Genomic DNA, 24,377 nt, shown 5'->3' with positions numbered 1-24,377 from the left:
CCCCACCATGGGACTCTCCTAAAAAGCTGGCGCAAAACATGTTAAGACGCAGTACCTGTGTTTCAAATTATAAATATTTCGTTGAAACTATCGTTTAAAAACAAATAAATAAATTCTCCAAGAACGCAACACTTTATTTTGTATAATGAACTAGGATTACGAACCATTTTATGACGGCTGTGCCCAATCTTTTATTTCTTTATATTTACTCGCCTCAGGAGAAAGAAAATCCTTGAGTACGATTGCATAGGCGATTGCATCATTTTGGAGAAGAATGTCAAGGTCGTAAATGTTACATTGAGTTAGGTTGGTTGGGGTACCGGGGGGTTTCCCGAGTAAACCAATGGCAGTGTTGATAACTAACGACCATGTTAATTACACCATGGCGTCATGCACATCACATGGACGTTTGCTGAAAAACAGACTTACATGCCTCTCATACCTACTGAAGCCGCAAGGGGGTAATTAACTATGGTTTAGCAGCTTCAGTAGGCGTGCCAGACATCTAAGCCGCTTAAGCTGAAAGCAATTTAACGAGAAACACCTCGGAGATGGGTTAATCCTGTTAGATCGTTCTCGGCATGGGAACCCAGTCAAAGGGACCATTCCCACAGATATTTGAATCGATCTATCTCCCTGGGGAGTCTCATATGTCCGCTACGCCTAGTAAAGCTGTTGGGGGGGGGGTAATTATCTTTACTTCCTAGCTGATACGGTAGGCGTGACAGACATATTTAAGCCTGTTAAGTTGACAGCAATTATGTGGGACTCCCCAGGAAGTTAGACCAATCCAGACGGATCGATCTAGGCATGGGAACCCAGTCAAACGCGATTACACAATTTCTTGTCAATTACATTCACAACGCTTGTTATTAGAGGGTAAAGAGGGCGTGCATCAATGGGACCGCCTCTGCGTGTCAGTTAAGAAAATTGCTGTCGAGGTCTTGACAGATGTATCATATTTTACTGGAGAGAAGTGCAGAGCCAACATTCAAATCACGCAAGCACGTTTTTACAGGTACAGAAGCACCGCGTGAGGTGCTGTAGGCAAAAACAAACCGGTTGCTTTCTTATGATGCAAGTTTATCAGTTCCATTTTCTCACTTAAATATAAAGACAAGATACTACGGAGATACCAACTTTCATCCATCAAAATCAGGACAGCAACCTCCGTGTAGGAAAATAAAAGTCTGGGTTTCACAGCACTTAACTAAAACGAGAAAGGGACTTAATAAGACTCTTGTTGAAAAAAAAAAAAAAGAGAAAGTAAGAAAAAATTTAAAAAAATGCACGAATGCACATAAAACGGGAAAAAATCCAGGCCAAGTACTCAAGCAAATTAAGTATACTAGACAAAGAAGCGTAATGAGTCATGCATAGATACAATAATCTAGGTAATATACATATATGTACGTTATGGCAAGGTGCCACACGAACGTCACTATTTACCTTTTCTGACCTAGTATAAAGGCTTTAAGGCTCTTTTACCCCGACACTTCACAACTGACACACGTTATGAACGCCAGAGAGGGATAGGGCTCGTGACTTACACCTCCTTAACAACAGAAAGTAGCGAAGATCATTCGAGAATGGAAAAAGAGGGACACAATTTCAGCGAAAGTGGAAAGAATAACCAAGTACACGCAACCGCAAATGAAAATGACAAAGAGAATTTGTGCCCGGGTTCAGTAAGTACTGTCGTATCTCCAGCTGAGGTCTCAGGTGTAGTAGTAAATTGTATATATCTTAATTATAGAGATTTCTCTAAATACATGTATATATAGGCACTATGAATGTCTGCTGGTACATGTATTATGATCCACTGTGCTTGATAAAGTCCTCGACGTTGCTATAACCGTACGGGATATTGGTTGAGGGTTTCCGTGTGATTTTTCCCCGATTCGTCAGAAAAAATAAAAAATCGAACATATTCCTTTTTATTTAAAGAATTCGGTCTTTACAGATTGAAAAATTAGCCCAAACATTCATTCTTTCTCTTTGAGAGGAAAATAGCCGAACGTGTGCAATCTGTCTGGTTTTGGTTTTCCTGTAGTTACTGAAAAATTGCAAAAATAAAGGTATCAGGATTTAAAAATTACAGGGATATCAAATCCGTTTCTTTGTTTAAATTTTAAAAGTAAAAAAATTAAATCATGAAAGTTTGCTCTGATATTTTCCCCATGCTTCTCACAGTGAAGTCAAATCTCGTTCCTTTTTTTTATCGGTGATTTCCTGGCGAAATAGAAAACTTTTTTCACTCTTTTTGTCGGAATGTCCACACGCTACAAGTCAAACGGCATGTTGTTTTGCTTCAAGTTTACAAGATGATTATGCTCGGTAAAATGATTTATTTTTTGGTTATGAGATAATTGATTTTTTTCTTTCTTTCTTTTTTTTTTTTCTCAGAAGTTACTGATTTTCTGTTTTTTGTATTTCTGGATGTCCACAAGCTAAACTAAATCTGACTACTAAAGTCTAAACTACGTCTGCAGCGTATTCAAAATATCTCTGCTTGAGGTCTTACCCGCACGCCTGGTGACAGACACATAACCCCTATTCTCAAACAACACCACTAGATACCTATAAGAGCACAGACTCTTTTTAAACATTTAGTGTATTATTACACCGCTTTTTACAACTTGGCCCCACCATATTTATGTTGTCTTGTATCAACTTACGACTTTAAAGTGAGTGATGATGGATTAAACATTTTTAATTTCTACACTTTATTTATTTGTTTTAATCAATTTTTCCTATTTTGATCATTTTTTTTTTCTTTTTATTTTACTAGCTTTTTTGTTATTTATTTACTTTTCATTGTTAGTCTACTGAACAAATTTGGATTTTAGACTCAAATTAATAATAATGATTATTATTACAACTTTTGTTGTTTGTCACATTTACTGTAAGTGCATAATTTTGTTCAACATAAAATTTACTGCGTGGTTTTACTTGGCAAAAGGCCAAGTCCGAAAATCAGATTAATCGGATTATTTATGCAATCATGATATATCACAAAATTTCTGCACAGGGACCTTTTACAATGACTTTGACCTACCTATATTATTTAACTACATTAGTAAACTACGGTTACAATTTTAAGTTAGTTATACAAAATTATATCAAATGTGCAAATTATATTTTAATGCAAATTAATTACTGATACTGTTACATCCAAGTAGTTGCTACTTTATTGTGGTATATTGTATAAATTTTGTACGGCTGTCTCTCGCCTATTCCTATACATGTAATAATGCACTTATTTATTTTTCAGTTAGGCTATATCTGCTGTTGAGATTAAAGTTGCTGAATTTTTTCTATAAATAAATAAATAAATAAATAAACAATGACATGAAAATAACATGATCTTCTACCAATCTTGCACAGACACTTCCAATTTGTGTCTGAATTGTATAGTCTATATACACGCAAACAGCTCAATGGGTCGTAAATGTCATCAAGTGCGTCTCCTTGAAACTCTATTTAGTTTAAAGCCTCTGTAGGTCACCAATATGTCAATATTTTCAAGCCGTTTTTTCAGGTCAGTCTTACATGTACCTGAACTTGACACCGCAATATAACTGTGAATGTAACTGTAACAGCGTTAATGTTTTGCTTTCTTGTCCAAGCTTAGGTCAAAGGGCTGAACCATGGCCTGTTTCACAAAAGTTCACGAGTCCTTAGGTTAAGACAACCGAGATCAAATAACCGACACGTACAGCACCGTACAATAGTCATACTGATCACACAAAATAAACGTACCATTCAATATTCATATTGGTATTGAGCTATTAGGAGTGATTCACCCATAATGAACGTATTTGACATGTCTTCTTGGTTTTCGATGGACTACTCATGAGGTGGACTGACATACCTGCTGTGGGTTACTGTAACCTTTTAGGGCAAATCATTTTCGTTGGGACAACCACAGTGCACTCAAGGGGCCTAGTTATAAGGTGACAAAAGGGAGAGTCAGGGGACCTTGACATGCTTTATTTGATGGAACTTTCTCGATACGAGACCTAAGTATATGGGCCAAAGTATACTGACTTAAGTCCTTTTTGTAATACAATCGCCTATTACTTTTTTATAATACGAATACAACTACTAGTCTGAACAAATGTATCTTAAGTCATTTCTCGAAAGTTATTTACTGAGATGTTGGAGACTAAAGAATGATAATGTCGACACGATAACTTTCGGGAATGATAAAAAGGAAAATGTTTTTTTTTAACAGTTAAAAACGAGTTTTATTACTTAACAATTGCAGTCACGCAGATCTTTGGACAGTCAATTTAACATTTGTCTCAGGCCCCCTTCCCATAAACACGATCGGTCTACGTGGATCGACCTAACTCTACGAAGTCTCTGGCTGACTGGAATCAGCCTAACTGAATGACACGCCTCCACCTGGCGTTAAGCAAAATACAGAAAAACTGGTGATATCATGCGAGTACGTTGAAAACAAGAGGAGGCGTCATTCAGTTAAACTGATTGCACTATTAGCGAGATTCCCCGCGGAGTTGGGTTGATCCAAGTAGACCGATAGTGTCTATGGAAATGGGGTCTAATTCTTCTTCTGACAGTTTGCAAAGCGTGGTCGTTTCTGCCCGAATGTTTTACTTGGTGTTAATCCACACTTAACGTAAATGACCAATGACGCATAACTTTCATTGATTCAGGGAGTAAGAATACTTAAATTTCAAAACGGAAATCAACCTGACCCTACAAAAAGATAGCAGTTTCTTTCACAATTATATTTTTTCTGTAGGTAAATGTTAATCCATTTCAAGTAATATAAAGATAACTATAGAGAGCGATTGACCCGAACCAAATGCCCCATGAAAATAAACACCTTCTACACATTCCCTCTTAAGACTTACTTCCCTTTTAAGATAATGTCAATTTTAAAAGACGATGGGATCAGAGCGACGGTCTTTTAACTGAACGAATCACACATGCCATCGAAAAAAAATTCTGAAAATTATCATTTCCTTTACTGCAGGTTACACGAAATATCAGCCACACTGTGGAGACTGAGCTTTTCGCGGAGATGGTTGCAGAGATCACTACCATGTCTCTTAACTCGGGGCAAAACACCGCCAGGGATGGGATGCAGACAGGCAAAAACGAGGTATAAGTTTTGAAAATAATAATTTTATTTATTTTCTATTTTTAATGATAAATGTCAATAATAACAAAAAAAAAAAGAGATTTCAAATGGTCAAATAGCGCAATTAACAAGGGTTATATGAATAGCAGTCAAGTTATCTTTCTTCAAATCATTTATTGTCTAAGCTTTTACTCGCCTATATATTTATATTTATTTTTTAGAATGAACAAGAATTCACCCTCGCAGAGAAAAGTCTCCAGCTCCTACTTCTTCAACAATACCAAGATTTATTGGAGTCTATGATAAAACAACAACAGCAGCTGGCCATTGTTGAGGAACAGTTGATGTGGATTATGCAAAACAAATAAATATCTGTGCTCAAATTGAACGGATAAACAGAAAATAAACGATCTCTCCTTGAACTTTCATTATCCCAGTATCATTACTATTCAATTTGACTTCATTTTCAAAGCTAAGAAAAACGTATTTATTTATTTATCTATTTATTTGTGGGTTGCTGCACTTTTTATCGTGTCAGTATATATAGCCATCGCCTGTATCTGTTGTCGCGGCCAGCGTCTTTGCTGTCGTCGCTGTTCACTTTTATAGATGACACGATAGGTGGAAAACTGTTTGACCTGTTGTCTTGAAACTTATTGAACTGATGAATATTCACAGCTCATAGGTCGAGTTCCAAAACTCATCGTGATTGGACTATTATTTCAGCTGGAGTTTGAAAACCAGCCTGATCGGATTACCTTTCTGGAAGTTATGCAGTTTTTTGTGAAATGTTAATTTTTCACATATTGGCATTTACTGGGTGGATTTGGACTTTTGTGTGCCTGAATACGTTTGCTGGTCACATTTTCTGAATATCTATGATACTTATATCATAATATTAAAAATCGGTGTTAATTATGTTATTCCGTGATATTGCATCAAAATTAAACCCTATTTTGGCCACTGGCCACCATAATAACCATTAAAAAAACATGTTATTTATTATTCTCAAACTTACAGATAAGATTATAAGGAATGAAATACAGCTTGAGTTTGAAAACCAGCTTGATTAGACTATTTCATGGAATTTATACATTAAATTTTCAGCCAATCACAAATAATAATTTTGCTTTCAAATTTCGTGCCTCCCTTTTGTTAAACTTAGCTTAAGTCAAGTACCTAACCGATTCATTCAACTGACGTCCCTGGTGGCTATATTTGTGGTTGACGCGGTATTTGGCGCTTTTTCATATTTATGAAATGAGGACATTCTTATATGTAAAAGGTAATGGGGACCTTTTAAATGCTGCACTTATCCAAGGTTATTATTTTTAAAACTTAATTTATTCGTTTTTCTAAAAAAGTAATTTCAAAGACTCTTTTGTTATTATCTTATAATTATGTAAAGTAGATTTTTCATGTATCAAATGTAGAAGTTCTTATAGCCTTCAAGGGCCCGTTGAAAAACTACGAGACATTATCAGGCCTACCCAACTACCAGACTCGGCACCGAATGATCCTGAATTCACCGGTAGATCAGACCACACTACCCGTTTTCAAGGTGTGTGTCAGATCGCATTACACAGTATCATACCCTGAACAAATTTTGAGTGGTGATGCAATGCTTTTCAACCCCGCTGAGAATTGTCACTATCACATCGCGTACAAGACAAGAGCGGTGTCGCGTCTGATACTGTGTAATGCGATCTGACACACACCATGAAAACGGGTAGTGTGGTCTGATCTACCGGTGAATTCAGGATCAATCGGTGCCGAGTCTGGAAGTTGGGTAGGCCTGATTATGATGATAATTTATAAATGACTTTATTCTGTGTGATAGGCTCCAGGTCTTATATTACATTTGGCAATAATTTACATCACATTATGAAATATACGCATAAAAGTGACAATTTAATAATTTATAGGACTAAAAAAATTCTATGTCCATAGAAATTAACTCTGATTTTTCTGCCTTATGAAAATAAAGCAATTCTGTAAAGCATGAAGTTTCTTTGGTATCCATTATTCTCGTAAATAAGCCCTTCATGTTTGATTTTTTTATTACGGAAGTCCCATAACCATTTAATTCGATTAAGGGACGCACGATTATAAAATATGATGTATGAGCGTGATATATGGATAGAAAAAATGAATGAAAATATATATATTCACCCCTCTAAACTCAGGGGCGGATCCAGGATTTTTTGAAGGGGGCGGTTTTATTTATTTATTTATTTATTTATTTATTTATTTAGGAATGCAGGGCTCGGATGCGAAGCCGATCCTCGTCCCCTTGGTGTGGGGTCAGGGGCCCGCGGAAGGGCCCCGATAATTTAGGATGTTTTGTAGGATAAACTGGGCCATTTAGTACGGTTTGAATCTATGATTCAACTAGTCAAAATAGTAATTTAAAGAGAGGAATATTGGTGTGCTCTTTATATATAGGAATATAGGTTAAGATCGCCCTCCCGCCCCCTCCTAAATTCACCACTGAAACTGTCTCAGGAAAGAGAACATTCATGGGGCATTTGGTTATGTAAAATTAAGTCTGGAACTCCTCTATACAAGTATATGACAAAGTTCAAACGATGAACTTGGACTAGTTTACCTCATATCAAGTCCATGACCCATGCCGAAAGCCGCCTTTGTTTATTTTATACACACTAAGTACTTAGACTTTCTTGCATAAGTGTACTCAACCAGTCTAGAAAACTCACGAGATTAAAGGGTTCGAGGTTATAGAAGGGGAGAGGGGGGGGGCTTTATTGATAAGACGGGGCAAAATTGACAGCTTTATTATGGCGGGTGACTCCTTGTGAACAGGGTCGGTAGACGAATTTTATTTTTGTTTTAATATAATTTTTATATAGTTGTTTTATTTAAATGTCGATTGGGATTTTTACCATTTGATTATTATTTTTTTTAGGGGGGGGGGTGACAAATTTACAGCGTGAGAGATTTCTGAGCGTAAAAATATAACAAAAAGTCAGCTTCAAAATGAGATAATAAATAAAATAAAAAAAGTTTTTGAAAAATTAAGTGGTGCAAAGAATTCTTCAAATACAGACTTACTGATTAATCTCAAAACCATTTTTTAAATATTTTTTCTGGCATATTTATCACCCTTTTTGTTGGATGTTATTCTTAAAATTTCAGTGGATGCACATTATTGTTGTACATGTATATCAAAATTGTTTTAATTTCAAACAATTATGCACTTGCTTTACAAAATACTTCGAAAACTCCTTTTTAATGTTATCATTTTCCATTCTGTTCATTCTTTACGGATCTACACAGATTGTTTTTTTTTTTTTTTTTTTTTTTTTTTTTTTTTTTTTTTTTTATGACGGATGAGTTGCAGAGTGTGTCTGTCAATAATTTGCTTATACCTCAAAATATATGTGGGAATCTATATTCCTCAAGGTCATTTCAGTTTTATTTTTCCACTTGCTTGTTGCTGTAATCAATGTTGTGCAACACACATTTTTTTTGTTAAAATATCTTTTTTAGTTTTTCGTAATAAACCAGACCGTAGCCAAGTAGACGTGTTCGCAGGAAAACCCCTTTCGGCCGGAAAGCGTCCTTCCTAAATCAAAATTTCATCCAGGTTCTATGTCATCTCACAAGCTGGGTCGACTAAAGGGACAATTTTTTCAGAAATAGAAAAAAAAAACTATTTGTTATTGCTGGCTACAGGCCTGATAAATACTCTAAATAACCAGCCTGCCTTTACTATTCCCTCTCTAGTAAGTACTTACTTGCCAAAAAAAAAAAAAAAAAGACTTGATCAAAACCCAAGGTCTGGTCGAATAAACCGTTGGATAAAGTTTCTTAAACGCATCCGTCACGAATAAAAATTCTCTACCGAAATAAATCACAAAATAATGACAAATTCAATAAATTGCTAACAGAACGGAACTGCCGTCGACAAAAAGAGTGATTGTGCAAAATTAGGTCAAAAGTCAAATATAATAGATTTGTGGTCGAGTAAATATTAGAAATAATAAAAAGGGTCGTAACCAGGCTCGTAACCAGGGAAGGGGTTCGGGGGGGGGGGGGGGGGGGGGGGGGGGGGGGGGGGCTCGAAAGAACCCGCTTCTTTGCAGAGAAAAGGCCCACTCTGGGTAAATTTGATCTTGGTAAACTTAAGTTTCATTACAAAAGGTCCACATTTTCAGAAAAAGACGCCCCCCTCCCCCCCCTTTTTTCCAATTGTTGGCTACGGGCCTGACATCAATTTTATACCTAACGGTAAATGAGACATAGAAACCTTGAGTTTATCTATTGTGTATTTTCATTGCATTCAGTTTTCCTTAAACGTCAATCACTTAAAAATTTTAGTAAAATAATGTAGTAAGCCATAGAAATGATCTTAAAGAAGTAGCGAAGTGTGAATAAATCAACCCAAAGTGGCAGCATGCATAATTCCATCTGATTTAATCTGAAAGTGAAATTAGTGCAGCTTCATCGCTATCAAGCTTTAAGTATTCCCCTCATGACGCTTCTCACCAAGCCAACGTTGTTTGCTCGTTGTGCAACAGGTCGCGCTGGGCCACGTTATGTGCCCTGCACCCTCGCCATTTTATGCAACACTGTCAAGGTGATTTAAATAGAAGTGAAGCGTTAGGAGCATTAGAGCACTCTTTGTTCTGATTGTTGAATGTGACATTAAGGGTATCGCTTGCTCAGGTGCGGTGAGTCATTCATGATCCGATTGGGGGGATTTATTAACACATGTTGGTCCATGGCACTGGCGATAATGATGAATAGTTCAAAGCTGGGCTGCCTTCTTTTTAAGTTTGTTATTTATTTTCCCAAATAAAAAAGGTGTGACAATCAAAAGAGCTTCGAGGGGAAAATCAAGGAGGGGCTTTTAGAGAAGACTGTATATTTTTGCGCAAAACAATTTATTTTTAAAAAATTATTCTCTCATGTTTTTTTAAATAATCATTCAAGTTGTTTATTTTTCCTTTGTTTTAAATGTAATGTCCATACAAATAGCAATAACTTCGAACATACGTGCAAGAAATAACAATAGTAACGATACTGAATACATGTACAATGCAAAATATATACCTGTGTACACTGTATATGACGGGTATAATACAAATGAACAGTATTTTATTTATTTCGAGGGGAAAGTTGAGGTGCGTCCGCAATGAAACTATCATGCTAGGTACCTCGGGGAGTCTCGCTGAATGCAATCAGATGGACACACCTCCTCTTGTATGCAGCTCACTCACATGATCACCAGCTTTTCTATATTCTACTCAATGCCAGGAGGCGTATAAATCTTACTGCAATCAGTGACAGTCCCCGCGGAGTTGGTTCGAACAGCCTAGTACGATAGTTTCATTGTGAGCGCACCCTGAGTGCCTGCAAATTCAAGCATTTTGTCTGGTTTACCCCCTACCCCAAACCAGGTGAGTTCACTTTAAGTTTTTTTTATTAAAATAAACACTTATATGTCAATCGTAAATTTTAATGTATTCTGATTTTGCTTATAAATGATAGCAGGCTATAAGCCCAAACCCTACTGTACTGTACCTCTTAAGTTGCCCGTTTGTTTGTTTTCGTATTTAAAACCCGCGAACGATCAACGTGATAACATCCAAATCGTGCCTGTTGCTGCGTTCACCTCATTATTTTAACATCGATATGTCATTGTTTTGTAACATTGTTATTCAGGAATGAACTGGGTCGGGTGCCAGGTCGCTAGGTTTGGAAAATTATGCAGAAGAGAAAACGAGATATGAGATAATGAAAGTGTAAAATACAGGTAGATGCAACGACTTCTGATGAAGGTGATCTAACTTTATTCTCCAAAACACAACAGCAATAGATTGATAATAAAACAGTTACAGCAAACGACAAATATGAAGAAAACAAGTTTGCAGGACAAAGAAGTAAATAATTAATATTTAGACATCAAATTTAGTGACAGCAATGTGTAAAATACCCCTAGCTTATAGGGATAACTATTCATACGAGATTCAAAATTCCACACTAAATACATTGTAAACAACACAAAAATATGATGAATGCCATTTCACCATCAAAACAGCAATTATTCTGAAATTTGTGCTTGCCATCGGACCACGAGGACCTTCACAGATGGCTACCCTCCGTACAAAAAACACACTTTACTCAGTAGAAAAACCGATCGCCTTACTTTGAACGTGGGAACGAATTCATTAACCACTGAAAAGGATGGAAAATCGTGGTATACCCTAGGAAAATCCGTTTTAAGACACTTTTCCCGTCAAAAATTGAAGAGTTGTCCCAAATGTATAACAATGTAACTGTAAATGCCTGTAAATTTTTTTCAACACAAATCACAGTGACACCAATGAAAACATCGTATATATTTCCAGCTGAATACATATTTGTATTCTTAACCCGTCACCAATAAAATGATACAACTAACCAGAAAAACACCCCCTTCGTGGAATACTCTCTATTAATAAACATTTCATTAATGTGAACAAAATACAATAGTCAATACATGTAGTAGTACATCTTAAATACCAATGGAGATAGGAAGAGGTGGAGGGGTACACAAACATACAAATTATACCTTGCTTCACTGGGCAATAGTAAAAGCAAACGTAAAAATAGTAATAGTAATAGAGGGGGGGAGGGGGGGGCTCCAACCTGGGGCTGCACGTGCCTCTCTGCCCCCATCCCACCGTCCTGGATCTACCACTCTCCTAAAACAATTTTAATTCCCAAAGATACTAAGATAACTATTATCATCCTGTGTGTTGGACCCCAAGCCAAAGTCTTCAGTTTCCCCATCGTCTTTCTCCCCAAACATTAACAAGGGGAGACTGCCATCACCCATGCCACCGAAATTAAATGGTGAGTTAGGGTCACTGTTGTTGTCCTTAAAGAAACCAAACGGGGAAGCTGCTCCAGACTTATCTCCACCTTGCAAGTCTGCCTCACTGCAACCAAACAGGGCCAAGGCAGAGTCACCGTTGCTTTCTGTGTCGCCAAAACAAAACTTTGGAGAGGCGCTGGGATTTCCAGCACCAGCACCACCAGCACCACTGCAGAAAACATCAAATGCATCAGATGAATCTCCATCACTGGTCAGAAAGTTTGGCTGACTGCTGGGATTTGGTTCTGAGCCAGTCTGTTTACCCCTATCTTCCCCAGACCCACATCTGTTGACCAATGAAGCCTGGGGACCTCCATACGTTTGCTGGAATGCTGGCTGCCCATCTCCCTGCCCCATGTGTTTTGGGACTTTAGACGTGGAGGGCCTGAGATATGTGGGGGACTTCTTGGCTTCTGTAAGGTGTAAAATTGGAAAATAGGTTCCCAGGTAATCATCAAACAATGGTTACAGTGAATAATGTGAAGCTGGGCTCCAAATTCATAAAATGAATAAAAGATTATGTAAATTTCCAGTTGGCTAAAAAAAAATGCAAATAACAAAATTTCCTCATTTTCAAAAATTTACTAGCATTTATCCACCATTCCTTTGAGATCCAAAATGAACCAACAAAAAAACATGAAAAGGATACCAGTAGGTTAAAAATATTCAAAAACAAATAAATACAATAATTTCATAAAGAAAATGAAAATTTCTGCATGGAATACCTGATATTGGTGTTGATGGCATTTTAAACATGGGTTCTTCTCTTGGTTTGGGATTCAAATTTTGCTGCCTGTTATTTGTCTGATTTGGTAGATGGCCTCTTGCATCTGTAATTATTACTTGAGTTTATAATAACGGGGATTATAAAATCAAATATAAACAACTGGAAAGAAGGAAAAAAAGTCAATGCCAGGGTCAGATTAATGCTAAAGCACAAGTTTTAACATGCATGCATATATGTATTCATTTTGCTATGGATCCTATTGACCTCGTACAGAAAACCTCCACTATACAAACATATTTCTTCATTTTTTCCTTTTTGATTTTTTGAATGTTCTTTTTACCTGGAGATGGACCTCTGTTCTGACCAGTACTCATGGTACCAGCAGTTTCAGCTGGGAAAGTAGGGCTGGTGGTACTGACATGTACAAATGACATCATTTCTACTGCTCCTTCCCTCTGTGTCTGTGGTCCAGAAAAATTAACAAACAGAAAAAATATGCAAATAATTCTGAGCAAATTAAAGTAATTTAATGGTAAATATATGTCAGAGGACTGGAAATGAAGGTAGCTAAAAACAGGTACATTTTGGTAATAACATGAAATATATGTTGTATAATATCTTAAACATATAATAATAATAATAATATGCACTTTTAAAATTCATGCAGGTTCAAACTTTACTGTAATGAGTTCTGTTGGGAATTACAGTAGTATGGTTAAAAAACTACAAACAGTGTAACACTATTAAAAGAATGCTCCTTTGGAGTTTACAACAGTACAACCTACATATTTACATCAAACTTTGCCTCCAGACATTCATACTTGATCTGCCTCCTATCCATTTTGGATAAGGTGCTTTAATTAAATGCCGCCACAATTTGTCTTTCCATTCAACCTGATGCAAACATCAAAGGCATGAATTACTTACACAAGGTTTAAACATAGGTCTCTGGTTGAAGGTAGGACCAGTGGGGGACTTGTTACTTATCAGATGGATCTTCTTCAGATGGCCTTCCAGGTTGAAGGGGCTGTCTGGATCCAATGGGATATCTGGCATACTGGTATCACTGTGAGGGGTGCCTGGAACAGGGGTAGGTAAATCAACAGAAAATATTAATAAATAAATGAAATAGACTGTAATGAGCCCTTCAACATGGGTGATTTGAACACTGATGAATACATTTAAAATTTTTCTTTTATTATATTTCATGAAGCTATCAAACACTATAAGTTCTTTACTTTTTGTCAGCTAAGTTCAATTTTCAGTTAATTTTTTTTTTACTGGTACACGGATTATTATGATCTTGTACAGTATAATACTGTACAACTTGTAGATTACCATTGTGTAATTGGTATTTTCATTACCAGTATACAAATTAACATACAATATACAACTTGAAGTTGACAGTGCAAGATTTGAAAAGGGGGATATCACTTTTACAATTAAAAATTTTTTTTTTGCAGAAATTATCTACATAGTAATATCTTATATCAAAAATTAAATTTTAATCATTTTTTTTTTTTTTGGACTGTCACACATCTAGTCAACTTATACTGTTTTCTATGTTCTGTCCTTAAGAAGATTACATGTACAGTAGTATTTTAAAAAAATAAGGGTTCAAAATTACTAGACAAATATGTCACCAAACCTGGTGTTAGAGGTCCTGCCTCACTCTGCGTGATGGGATGTGGTGAACTTTCAGTACTTGACTCTGTAAACAAACATGTTATTATTAGTGTCACAACTGGAATCACAGGGTTCAACGATTAAAAAATGAACTTTCCATAAATACTTAACCCATCTTAGTACGTTTTATACATTTTATGTAAAAAGACCTCCTATTTAAATGTTTTTATATCTTGTCTTCCCTGGCTTTAATGGAGATCATTACTATTAAATCCAGATATTGAAAACACCATAACTGAACAAACCAGGCTGTATCAGCTGCTGTTCTGGCCTAGCAGGTGTCTGCAGCATGAAGGTGTTGTTGTATGAGCCTGGGTCATGTACTAGAGGACTGCCAATTCCCTCCCTCCCCAGAGCTGGTGGCTGTTGGTGCTCCATCCAGTTGGACTGATGCTGACTACTGAGTGATGGCTGCTAAAAAAATGACATGGCTCATTCAAATTCCCTTCTTTAATTTCTTGTTTACTGCCAGACCTTTGTCCACAACCCAAAAATCACAATCCATTATGGTCAATATAATATATGTATTTAAAACACTAAGTCAAATAAAATGAAAGAAATGTTGTACAAGTATCACACAGTTTGAATTTACCTGTCTGGCTGTTTCAACTTTCTTCTGCAGTTGTTGGTTCTGGACTTGCCTTAGTAAAGTGTTATTTGGTCCCTGTTGTTGCTGCAAAATGAACATAGAAATGTACAATACTCCATGAATTCAGTTGAACACCGTTTTTTTTTTTTTTTTTTTTTTTTAATTTCAAGTTATTCTTTCTGAAAAAACGTATCTGGTATCATTCGCTTAATGCCTTATAATAAGAAAATATGTTACATGTACACATGTTACAATTTATGACACAAGAAAGACAAAAAAAATCAACTGCAGTGATCACTGCTGGAAATAACAGATTACCCCTCTATCTAAGATACTGCTTGGTCTTGTGGGCATGACTAGCTTTGGTGGTGATTTTCTCTGAGGAGTTCTAAGCCCAGGCATCACATTAATAGCTGCAGCCCTCAGCTGGGACTGATTGGTCTGCAGCTGCTGAGATCTGGAATACTGTGGTAAATGCAAGGGTTGCACAGTGCTAGGCTGCTGTTGTTGTGACACAGACTGAAGGCCAGTCAAGCTCTGCTTATCAGCTCTGGAAGACTGTGGTGTATAAAGTGATGGAGTACCACAGGTTTGTGATTGTTGAAACATAGCTTGGCTACTTTGTGACTCCGGTGGTCTTAACTGCAGTGGGTTGTAGGATTGAGCATCATACATTGTGGGAAAGGGGGCCTGGTTTGATTGTATATTCTGAGGGTCAGAGTTTGGATGTGTTTGAAGAGACTGTCTGGTGAAGACCTGTAAATGGGGTTGCTGAGACAACTGTGGCATGTGTGATTGTGTTAGTTGTGACACAAACTGAGACTGTGACTGTTGAGGAATGGTGAACTGTGAGGGGTGAGACACAGCTGGTTTTGTTTGTTGAGGCAATGTTGACTGTGATTGAGGCATTGTTGACTGTGGTTGAGGCAACATGGACTGCGGTTTCTGCTGCTGGTGCACCAACACATTTTGATGTTGCTGTTGCATCTCATCACATCTTTCTTCGATCCTGAAAAAATGTACTGATGATTCATGTCATCAAGTAAAGAATTTCATCAATCATAGTTATAAACATGTGAACTACAAGTAAAATATCAGACCCATAAAATTACTACATGCACTGGGGCTATTTCCCTAAAGAGCTGGGTTAACAGCCATAAAATGCTTCAGGTTATGTATGGACCCATTCAGAATAGGGGACTAACTAGTACGAGGGACAAATATGGTGACCCACTACAAAGCTTGCTGTCTAATCCGCTAATAGCACCCTGAGCTTCAGAGATAAATTGATACTAAGCTCTTCACTATAGCCATGGACATAATAAGAGAAGGACATGAAACGCTGAGCTAGATCAAAGGATAATCGGCTTAACGTGAGCTCTTCGCAAAACCATGTGTTCGGATCACGTGACCTCCCGTACGGGTAGCGAGCATATCGCAGTTGTCGATGACTTTTTGTGTCATTTGGGCAGGTAGTTCACGATAACGTGAGTCAATCCTTCGGGTGGTTGGGACAATAAACTTATAGAGATTAAGTATAAGTACAATTTGTTCTGTCAATTTGGAAACTATGTGAGAATTTGATATGTTTGTTCATGGAGGAATTCAAAATGCCCTATGTGGTAAAGGCAATCTTGTTAGTTGCCGTAAAATGAGCATTCAAAATTGTACAATTGTAGTGTAGTATACTTGTTTTCAGCTATGATCCGATTGGAAAATATTTCTAGTGTCAAACTTTTCTCTCTATGTGAGAAATTAGCCTGAGACGCGGCAATAATGAAACCTTCAATCGTGTCTTGAATCAAAATGACGCAATTCCTCTCCGATTTATTCAACTCGCTGACATCGTTTTAGGTCTGGTATTTTTTACGTACCGTTTAGATAAAGGTGGCATTTACACTGTTGTGTACTATATGAATAGGTTTATGTTACTTGCTCATGTGAGCCCGAATTATGTAATGATAATTAATATTTTTAACTTTCAATATGGGCTCTCGTTGCAATAGGGCAACACACACGCATTCTTGACGCACAAAAACGCACCTGGGGGCCTTTTAATATTCTTATATCAAAGTTGACATTAACACTGCTCTGAAGTATATATAATTTTACACATTACCGGCTATGGTCTGCTCCAGTCTGAGAATGAAAATTATTATTTCTTTAACTTTCAATATGGGCTCTCATTGCAATATGGCACCACACACACATTCGTTACGCACAAAAACGCACCTGTGGGCCTTTTAATATTCTTTTATCAAAGTTGACATTAACACTGCTCTGAAGTATATATATATATATATATATATATATATATATATATATATATATATATATACAGGGGCGGATTTAGGGCGTCTTCTGGGTCTTCCAGAAGACGGTCAGATTTTCAAGTTTACATTGGCGGGTATCTAATTTTTTCTGTCGGAAGACGGTCAAAAAGGAAGAACGGATCAACAAAGATAATTTGGAAGACTGTCAGGAAATAACTCTGAATCCGCCCCTGATATATATATATATATATATATATATATATATATATATTTACACATTACCGGCGATGGTCTGCCTTTTAATATTCTTTTATCAAAGTTGACATTAACACTGCTTTGAAGTATAAATATATTTACACATTACCGGCTATGGTCTGCTCCAGCCTGAGAATGATAATTATTATTTTTTAAACTTTCAATATGGGCTTTCATTGCAATATGGCACCACAAACACATTTGTTACACACAAAAACGCACCTGTGGGCCTTTTAATATTCTTTTATCAAAGTTGACATTAACACTGCTCTGAAGTATATATATATATATTTACACATTACCGGCGATGGTCTGCTCCAGTTTGAGAATGATAATTAATAGTTTTTCATTTTTAAATTGGAGTCCCTAAACAGCATAGAGACGATGGACAAACACCCTCATTGGTCTTTTAATTAAAGTATAAATGTGGACATGTACACATGCAAACTTCATGATTATATTTACTTGGGTAATGGTCATAAAAGTGGATCGCGATCACATTTGTGATTAAAGTCTCACCACTGTAATTGGCTTGCTACATTGCATTATCTTGTTACTAGATGTATTTGGATGGCACCTACCTGGCTTTATTAGTCATCATGCTTTTAAACAAGTTATATATCAGCTCGACATATATCAATACAATCTTGGGAACGATAACAAGTATAGACAAAGGCCAGAGCCCGTTTTAATGAGGTAACAGGGAAAGATACTGAAAACCCGAAACAAATTTCCACGTGTTGGCGCAAGTCTATGTGCTAGCAACTGCAAGATGGAGGCAATGCTGTATCATAGCAACCACGAGGGACCGCGAGAAATTGCGTTATCCATGCAATAGAACAAAAGAATTTCAATGAGGCACAGCAATGGTGCTACCTTGATAATAAGTCGTTCAGGCTCCCGTGGAGCTATTCAAACAGCTTATCTGAGACAATGGGCGAATGTTTACCCGAATGCACATAGCTTCAAAGGAAGATGGAATTTACTTGTAACCTGACACGATGAAGATAAATGCCTGAATGGGGCCTATTTGTTTCATAAAATTCATTTAATTACATTTCTAATCCACCATCTTCTGCTGTATCTTCAGCGGACATGGAATGGGTTTGTTCAAATCCCTGTGATTCTTGAGACTCTTCCTACAATGACAAAAAGAAAATTAAAGGTTAAAATGGACCTCACTGACACAAAAACAAAGAAACAACCTCTCTCTCTCTCTCTCTCTCTCTCTCTCTCATACACACAAACAGAGAGAGAGAAAGAGAGAGAGTGAGACAGAAAGAGGAGATTATTGAATGGGGGATGTATGCTATTAACATTTTAATCTAGTGGCTGCTGAATTAAGTTCATCTTAATGTCAAAATTTGATTTTAAAAATGAAATTATACTTAGTACATGTACCTGTCTGAGCCTCTCTGCCCTTTTCTGCTTCAAGGTACTTTGAAGTTCTGCCAACTGCTCCCTCATTTTCTCATTATTTTCACTTGTTTGCCATGTCTTAACCTTGTATTGTGCTCTTAAAGGTAAAGTTAAGGAGGAAAACAACAGTCTGCATGTGCCATGAAGCTTTAAAGCTATAAGCCCTTCAGGTAATCAGGGACTGTTAGAATCCTTGCTATACAAAATTTATTTTTCTTTACTAGCCCAGTGCTCTTTAGGTGAGCAACCCACTTGGGCTAAGGCTTAAAAATGCACAGACTAGCAAAGTATCAATAACAAGTTCAAAAATTAATGTCAACACACTTAATTACCACAATTTAAAATCTGAAGTATTTAAATTTTATCCTGAAATAATATCAAATTTTATTAGTGAAATATGTGAAAGACTGGGTTAAAGTAGTTTGATCAAAAACAAATTTAAACTTGATTATGAAAAAATAATGAACTGTATGAGCTGCATGATTTAATGTCAGTTATTGTGACTGTTGAGAAACTTGGGGCACATTGTGATTGGTGTATAGCAAGAACAACCTGATACAATGTTTAAGCTGCATTTAAGTTGAATAAAAATAAATAACTGAAAAATCTTTTACTGTATTTTGATTCTAAAAAAAGGAATACTGGTATATAAATAAGATCTATATATTTCTAAAGGATACAATTCTACCACAAACTCTGACAAGGAGTTGAATGCCTGCACAGTATCTTCCCCTTTAAAGATTAAAAATATTATTAATGACTGACTATGAAACATTTAACTTAAATTTGACAATGACCTTATTTAATTTGGTTACAAAAAGGCGTACATTTAAAATATATTTTCACATTAACATCTACACAAAACTTAAATGCCCACCCATGGCTGAGGTTATAATATGATCATGAACCCAGCAGTGATGGCAGTGGACCTGCTAAAAATATCCTGAAACTGCAACACTGAAGGTCACAGGGCAGCTCTTTTAGGGGAATTTGGGCAAGAAGGGTGAGGAAAGGGAGGGGGGGGGGCAAAAGTACAGCATCCTAATATCCCGATATCCAAAGATATATGGAAGACTTTCATATGTTACTCAGCCAAGGCTGATATAGTACAGCCAATTCAAGGCACACACCTGTAATAAGCACACAGGTTTTGTTTAGAAGAGAGGGCAGTCACTCCAGCTAAATCTCTAAAAATGCATGGACCTGATCCAGTATCTTTCTACATTCTTATGGGAGCTAAATTATATGCTGTTGGGTATGCATGACGTATAACTGAACACAAGTACATTGTGGGACTGATAACAATTTTATTTCAAATTTTCTCACCAGTCTCTTCCTCTCCATTAGCCCTTCTTATCACCTTCCTGAGTTCTTCTGCCCGCTGTCTCAGTTTCTTTTCTTCCTTCTTTGTCTGCCTAACAGCTTCTTGCTCAGCCTCCAGAGCCTGACAGTAAGGAAGGTGGGAAAGAAAAGGATTAGACCTCTTAGCCTTTAGATTCAATCTTATTAGATTGTTGCAGTCTAGATTTGACTGAACAGACACATTTTAAACAGTATTACATTGTAGTCTGAATGTATGTTTATCTCAATGCACCTGGTATATACAGTATTTACCTTTACCAATTTATGTATACTGCTGCAGTCTTTACAAGCACATTGTACGCATTATTAAAAGATATTCTAACATTATATCTTAAGCTATGCCAGATTTGGCAATGTTCCCCAAATCACTGGATAAGAGTCTAGTCATGCCACAAAAGTATTGGCCAAGGATAAAAAAAATAATAATTGCTACATGTATTTTGCCATACCTTTGCCAGTGGGAACTGTTTGTATGTGGCCTCATAGTCCTGCCACATAGCTGCATAATGTGCCACAACCCCATCATACTCAGCTCTGAAATTATTAAACCTACTTATTACACTTTATTCAGTTAACTAAAATTATTGTTTATAAAATTATGAAATAAACATGTACAAGTATAAAACAAGCGCAGAGTTTTACAAGAACCATGTATATCCAACGAAAATATTTATTTGGTAACACCCAAAAGGCCAAAGTAAAACTGCAGGAGACAGGTATGGATCTAAATATGAATTCTATGATTATATGCCAGCAATATCTCTTCCTCACCTACCTTTCTTTCTCATGTTGTAGGCAAATGTTTTCAATTTTTTTCTGTAGGGCTTCTGCATGTTGTGCTAATAAATCTGTGGTCTGTTTCAAACTATAAATAGAACAACTTAAATGCTAAAAAAAGCTGCATAAGATTTGAGCCAAATTCTAAACTAAAAATTAATTACAAATATTAAATCTTTCTTTTGATTGGTATTATCATAGATCTAATATTGAATAGTATTTTTGTTTTTGGTTATAGTGGTTACTCAGACTGCATTCCTCACAACTTCACTCAAAAGATTTAAACTTCTTAATATTGCAAGGTACATGTATATACATATGCTTACAACTCTGGCCATTTGCATGTGCTTTCCAAAAAAAAAAAAAATAATAATAAATAAATAAATAAATAAATAAATAAATAAATAAATAAATAAATAAATAAAATGAGACCCAGAGTGAAATAAGACAAAGTTCATAATAATCATCCCTTAAGTATGAAAAACACTTGTATCTTCAAGTACCACAGTACCTTCCACAACTAGCCCTGTTTTGTGTGAATTGTTGATGGGCGGTCCTGATGTCTTCATCTAACTGAAAAGTGGCTTCATGCAGTCTTACTGTGCCTTGCTGAGCCTCCTGTATCTCAGTGGTAATTGCTGATCATTGAAAATAGAGAAATATTGAGATAAATATGATCTGTTATCTTTTGGTACAAAAAAAAGGCTTTTGGTACAAAAAAATGCCCTGTTTTGATCATGCTACATGATAGTGTTTCACCACTGTTTCAAACAAGAGATGGTGCCTTACGCATGAAAGAATAAAAATTGACCCCCCCCCCCCCCAATTTCACTCAAATCTGTTTATAGTGCACAAGGATAGGTCACAATTTTCATCATTTTTTAAAATTCATTTATTTATTTCTGCTTCAAAATGATTCAGTTTATTTTTCTTTAATAAAAATACTAATAAAAAACATGAATTTTAATGCAAGAAACAGGCAAACATATAACCCAAATCATAATAACAATTATTTATTAAACATGTTATATTTGCCTATTCTCTTGGACACATTAAATTTTTTAAGAAAGAGTTGAACACTTTTAAAATCCCATTTAACAGCCTGTTCTTGACTTTCAATATGAAAAATCGACCAACTTATGATTAGTACCTGCAAGCTGTTGTTTCTCTGATTCAATCTTCTTCACAAGCTGACTGTTTTCAAATTCTGGAGAAAAAATCAGTCATTCATTTAATTTCATTATACATGTACTTCAGCATATTTTTTTTTCAAAAATTAAATACAGGCACATACCTAGACCAAGGACCCGCCAGTCTAGCATAGGCGGTGGTGTACTAACTACTGGTATAGGTACTAGTAAAGGGGTTGATACTTAATTGTTATTATATTTTTTTTTCAAATTAGTCTGTGCAGACCTTACTAAAGTATAAAATCAACTTCCATTGCTTATTATCATTGTAAAGAAATATGGTACTTTTGCAATAACTCCCTTATTCTTAATATTCAATTACAGACATTACAGTAAGTTAATTTGCTATTCACATGATTTTTACTGTACTTTGAAAATGTACTCATTTTTTATTTATTTATTTTTTTTTTATTAAACATTCAAGTACTTTGGCCGATGAAATTACAGAAAATTTTCACCCCAGCGACGGCCCCAGCTCTCACAAAATTTGGTTGGTATCAAGTTTCATGAAAAAACGTCGATTAAAATGTTTTTTTTTATGAATCGCCAAACTAATTTATTTGAATAACAGAGCCACTGCTCAAAGTAACCATACAAATAAATTCAGAAATGATATTGAAAATAAAAAAAGTTATATCGTGGGGTAAATACTAAAACTACAAAAGTGCCACATATGAATGTAAAGTGCACATACTGTGCCCTCAAACTACACATTGGACATTCACTGATTCTGTGATTAAATAATACCATTTAAAAGTACATTACCTAAATCCTTGATAACTTTATCCAAATCTACCGAGGACATATTTTCTGGATATTTTGCGTTTCTTATCCTAAGCTTTCGCTCTGTCGTCTGCAATGACATAACGAGCCATAGGTGGCGCTCAAGATAAGCCACGCCCAAGCACAGTTAGCTTTTTGGGGACGGGGGCACACGAATACATTTCCCTCTTTCTAAAAGTCATTCTTTTATTCTGATTTCATTTTAAAGTAAATCGTTTTTTACGGCGGCCAAATATTGAGCAAATTCGTGCACCCAAAACATGAAACAACAATCTGGCTGTGAAACACGTATACGTACATGCACACAGAAAGTTCGCTATCCCGGCCCGAGAACTAGCCCGACGAGAACAATTCTCGTTCTCGATCTCGGGGCCTACATGGCCATACAGGGTTTCGCATTCCCGACCCGAGAAATCTGTTTTTTTTTAGCGCGGAGTGAAAATGGCAGCAGCTCATAAAATGGCGCGCAGCGCGAATGCTTGAACTGGCTATTGAGTAGGCCTACGATGATGCCGAGATATTTGATGCTGGAATGCATCTAACGTGATTGGCAAAACGCAATCCGCAATTCTATGGTTCGTGTCAGATTTACGTAAAGTCGCTCAAAGAAAACCACATAAAGACCAGTTTAATGGTTTATTTGATGACGCTCGCTAGCTACATGATCTACGCGAAGTCTAGATCTCCAGTGATTGAGTAAAATACAAAAACAATTAACTGATCAATGGCCCTGCTCATAGACCGTGCTACCTTCTATAATCAAGGCAAATGGCAAATACTCACCACAGATATCTGAGACATTCAAAAGTCAAATAATCAAAAGGGTGTTTTTATAACAAGGGCAACTAAGGCGCAGAGTTATTATCCCTTTAATTGATTTCACTCTTTAATTTTTCATACATACCAGTACCGGTATATATTTATAAATATTCTCATTTTCTAAATTAAAATCAATTGATTAAAATCAATTTGTAACAAAATTTGTTAATTGTGTTCATATGTATTTATCTTCACGGGTAACCAGATTTTTTAGAAAACAATAATTATTCTAAGCGTGGGTCTACGTTATTCAGCGGATCGAGGGAGTATACATGTATATAGCTATGTAGGAGGTAGGTATACTGAGTACAGTATTTTAACCACAATACCGCCCTGCGTTCGGTGCTACTGTGTGATAGTACTGAGTATGTTTGTATTTACCTGTTTTTGATACGGTCTATTGTCACCGTATTGTGCTTTTTTTCCCCTTTATAGTTCTCGACTCGATGTGAGACACTTCCACCGAATTCAATACTTGTTTACAATGAATTGTTCATTGGA

General features: G+C 36.3%; 3 protein-coding genes across 5 annotated transcripts; 1 reads left to right on the top strand and 2 right to left on the bottom strand.

Annotated features, from left to right (window-relative positions):
• The first annotated feature begins 1,572 nt into the window (after window positions 1-1,572).
• Window positions 1,573-6,250, top strand: LOC106175811 (uncharacterized). Its single transcript, XM_013557964.2, has 3 exons — window positions 1,573-1,688; window positions 5,006-5,134; window positions 5,335-6,250. The coding sequence occupies exons 1-3, from the start codon at window positions 1,590-1,592 to the stop codon at window positions 5,479-5,481; spliced, it is 375 nt and encodes a 124-aa protein (XP_013413418.2). The 5' UTR covers window positions 1,573-1,589; the 3' UTR covers window positions 5,482-6,250.
• A 4,662-nt stretch (window positions 6,251-10,912) lies between these two features.
• LOC106177816 (uncharacterized) lies at window positions 10,913-16,009 on the bottom strand. Of its 3 annotated transcripts, none has more exons than XM_087018425.1 (8): window positions 15,317-16,009; window positions 15,002-15,082; window positions 14,655-14,823; window positions 14,372-14,434; window positions 13,651-13,802; window positions 13,064-13,184; window positions 12,722-12,826; window positions 10,913-12,409 (listed from the first exon to the last, which is right to left on the bottom strand). In XM_087018425.1, the coding sequence occupies exons 1-8, from the start codon at window positions 15,983-15,985 to the stop codon at window positions 11,835-11,837; spliced, it is 1,935 nt and encodes a 644-aa protein (XP_086874551.1). In that variant the 5' UTR covers window positions 15,986-16,009; the 3' UTR covers window positions 10,913-11,834. The 3 variants fall into 3 exon arrangements, with proteins under 3 accessions (XP_086874551.1, XP_013416167.2, XP_086874552.1); XM_013560713.2 differs by having other exon boundaries at window positions 14,655-14,820; XM_087018426.1 differs by lacking the exon at window positions 12,722-12,826.
• Window positions 16,010-18,578: 2,569 nt separating this feature from the next.
• On the bottom strand, window positions 18,579-23,510 carry LOC106177822 (uncharacterized). Its single transcript, XM_087017137.1, has 9 exons — window positions 23,040-23,510; window positions 22,235-22,291; window positions 21,596-21,722; window positions 21,083-21,172; window positions 20,757-20,841; window positions 20,272-20,389; window positions 19,626-19,677; window positions 18,928-19,042; window positions 18,579-18,665 (listed from the first exon to the last, which is right to left on the bottom strand). The coding sequence occupies exons 1-9, from the start codon at window positions 23,137-23,139 to the stop codon at window positions 18,579-18,581; spliced, it is 831 nt and encodes a 276-aa protein (XP_086873263.1). The 5' UTR covers window positions 23,140-23,510.
• Window positions 23,511-24,377: the final 867 nt, after the last annotated feature.

This window comes from Lingula anatina, chromosome 7 (assembly GCF_051362555.1).
Source record: "Lingula anatina isolate TDL-2025a chromosome 7, LinAna3.0, whole genome shotgun sequence".
Classification (NCBI taxonomy): domain Eukaryota; kingdom Metazoa; phylum Brachiopoda; class Lingulata; order Lingulida; family Lingulidae; genus Lingula; species Lingula anatina.
This window is presented reverse-complemented; position numbering and strand designations above follow the sequence as displayed.